The sequence below is a fragment of the Cetorhinus maximus genome, chromosome 24 (assembly GCF_964194155.1).
Source record: "Cetorhinus maximus chromosome 24, sCetMax3.hap1.1, whole genome shotgun sequence".
Classification (NCBI taxonomy): domain Eukaryota; kingdom Metazoa; phylum Chordata; class Chondrichthyes; order Lamniformes; family Cetorhinidae; genus Cetorhinus; species Cetorhinus maximus.
Window position 1 is genome coordinate 19,037,929 of NC_135902.1, and position 2,118 is coordinate 19,040,046.

Here is a 2,118-nt window from a genome sequence, read left to right on the forward strand (position 1 = left end):
GCTGTATAGTTTTTTTTTGCTCATGTCACCTCTGGTTCTTTTGCCAATCTCATTAAACCTGTGTCCTCTGATTACCAATCCTTCAACCAGTGGAAACAGTTCCCCCTTATTTACTTCATCAAAATCATTCACGATTTTGGACATCTCTTAACCTTTTCCACTCTAATGATAACAACAGCAACATCTACAGTTTCTCCAGATATCTGAAGTCCCGTATCCCCTGTACCATTCTAGTAAATCACTTCTGCATCCTCTCTAATGCCTTATCATCCTATGGTGCTGGAATTGACATTAAGACTTCACCAGGGCTTTAGATAGGTTTAGCATCACTTCCTTGCTTTTGCACTCTACGCCTCTATTAATAAAGCCAAAGATCATATATGTTTTTTTTAACAGCTTTATCAACTTGTCCAGTCACCTTCAAAAATTTTTGTGCATCCCAAGTCTCTCTTTCTCTTCATTAGTTAGAAAGCAGTTTCAACGCTAAATATGTTCAATTGCTTCTGTTACTGGGATTCTTCAAGGTGACCATGTGATTTCCTCTGGTTTCTCTTTAAACAGCTCAAGTTGGATTAGGCTGGCAACTGAGTGCAGTTGGCACTGATTATTTGGTTGCTTTATTTTTTTTTTACATTATGTCATTTTATTTGACAATTCTAACAAATAGCTCAATACCAGCAAGAGGGTCCAAAAAACACAAAAAAAACAAAAGCTCATCCAACAGATGAGCAAGGCTTCAGGTCACTGACACCCTCCCTCCTCCCCCCAGTTAAATCTCTCCCATACTGCCATCCAGAACCCAAGGAAGCAAATCAGTGTCCCTCAGCCAGACTCCAGAAGCCCGGCTGTGTGCAGTCTCAGCCATCCTCAAATGCCAACTTTCATTTTTAGTGCTGCTTTCTTCTGAAGGAACAGCCTTTTGTTAACCTGGCCTTTCCTCCAGTGGGCTGGCAGAGTACAGTGGAGCATCCGACACACAGCACTACAGTCTGTGCGTGGCTGAACACAGTAGTGATTTTGTAGCAACCAGGGCACTTGACATCCATGAAGTAGGAGTTGGGACTTTGCACCAGACGCTTCTTCTTGTGTTTCCTCTTCTCCTCCTCGGGAGATGGATGCAACAAATCTTTTGCCAGAGGCATCTTTAGCGTGGACTCGCTCGCGTTGCTTTACCAGGTTTGAACATACAGCATACCTAACTGGATCACCAATCTGTTTTAATGGAAGGCACTAAAATCTGTGTTAAAATAGTGGTATAATTTAGGTGGCTTACGCATTGTCTCCTTAATATTGCAGTGTGCAATATCAAAAACATCCTTGCCACTTTCTGCTTTCTTTGCTTATGCTATACCCGCTTAGGAACATAGGGAGAGGTAGGTTTTTCAGCCCCTTGGACTTTTTCCAACATTCAATCAGATCATAGCTTATCAGTTCCTCTATTCCACTTACATGCCTTAATGCTATATCCCTTGATACCATTGCCCAACAACAATCAATCAATATAATACAACAACAATCAATCAATTGCATTTTATGAAAGCTCCAATTGTTGCAGTATCTATCTCTTTTTGGGGCCCTCTGCCATCATCTTAATTTGCTGTTTATCAGGATTTCTTTTTATTCTGTTGCACTGCAATGTTGCAATATCAATATAGTGGAACAGACACTTGAAGGAGCTGTACTCCCTAGTGAGTAGTACATGTTCAGTCGGATTACAAAATTCATGAATTCCTTTGATCTGCAGTGGAGTTCCTCTATGCTTGACTTTTAAGTATTCTCTTCTGTGTAGTTCCTATAAACTCTGCTAGTGCCCCATTTTTTGCCATCTGTACCAGCCTGCTGTGCCTAGATTGTTTCCTCATAAATTCCCTGCATTCTCCCATACGTCCACTGACCCCATTTGAGGCCAAGGTTGAGTGAGCAGCTTGTCCATCTTTCTTGGAGTCAAAAGACCATGTTAATTCTTCCTAGAGTAAGAATGGTCTTGGTCTGTAATCGAAGCACAGGCTTCTGAGAGATGCAGGTAACTAATGTGTCATTATTATTAATATGTTGAGAATTACCAAGTAATTTCTTTAATCTGCCTAAGCTTGACCTCCTGCCATGTTATACGTGACA

General features: G+C 41.0%; 1 protein-coding gene across 1 annotated transcript; it reads right to left on the minus strand.

Moving 5' to 3' along the window:
- Positions 1-616: 616 nt before the first annotated feature.
- LOC144699665 (small ribosomal subunit protein eS27) lies at positions 617-1,173 on the minus strand. The gene has a single exon (XM_078570790.1). The coding sequence runs from the start codon at positions 1,140-1,142 to the stop codon at positions 888-890; it is 255 nt and encodes an 84-aa protein (XP_078426916.1). The 5' UTR covers positions 1,143-1,173; the 3' UTR covers positions 617-887.
- Between the last annotated feature and the right edge of the window lie 945 nt (positions 1,174-2,118).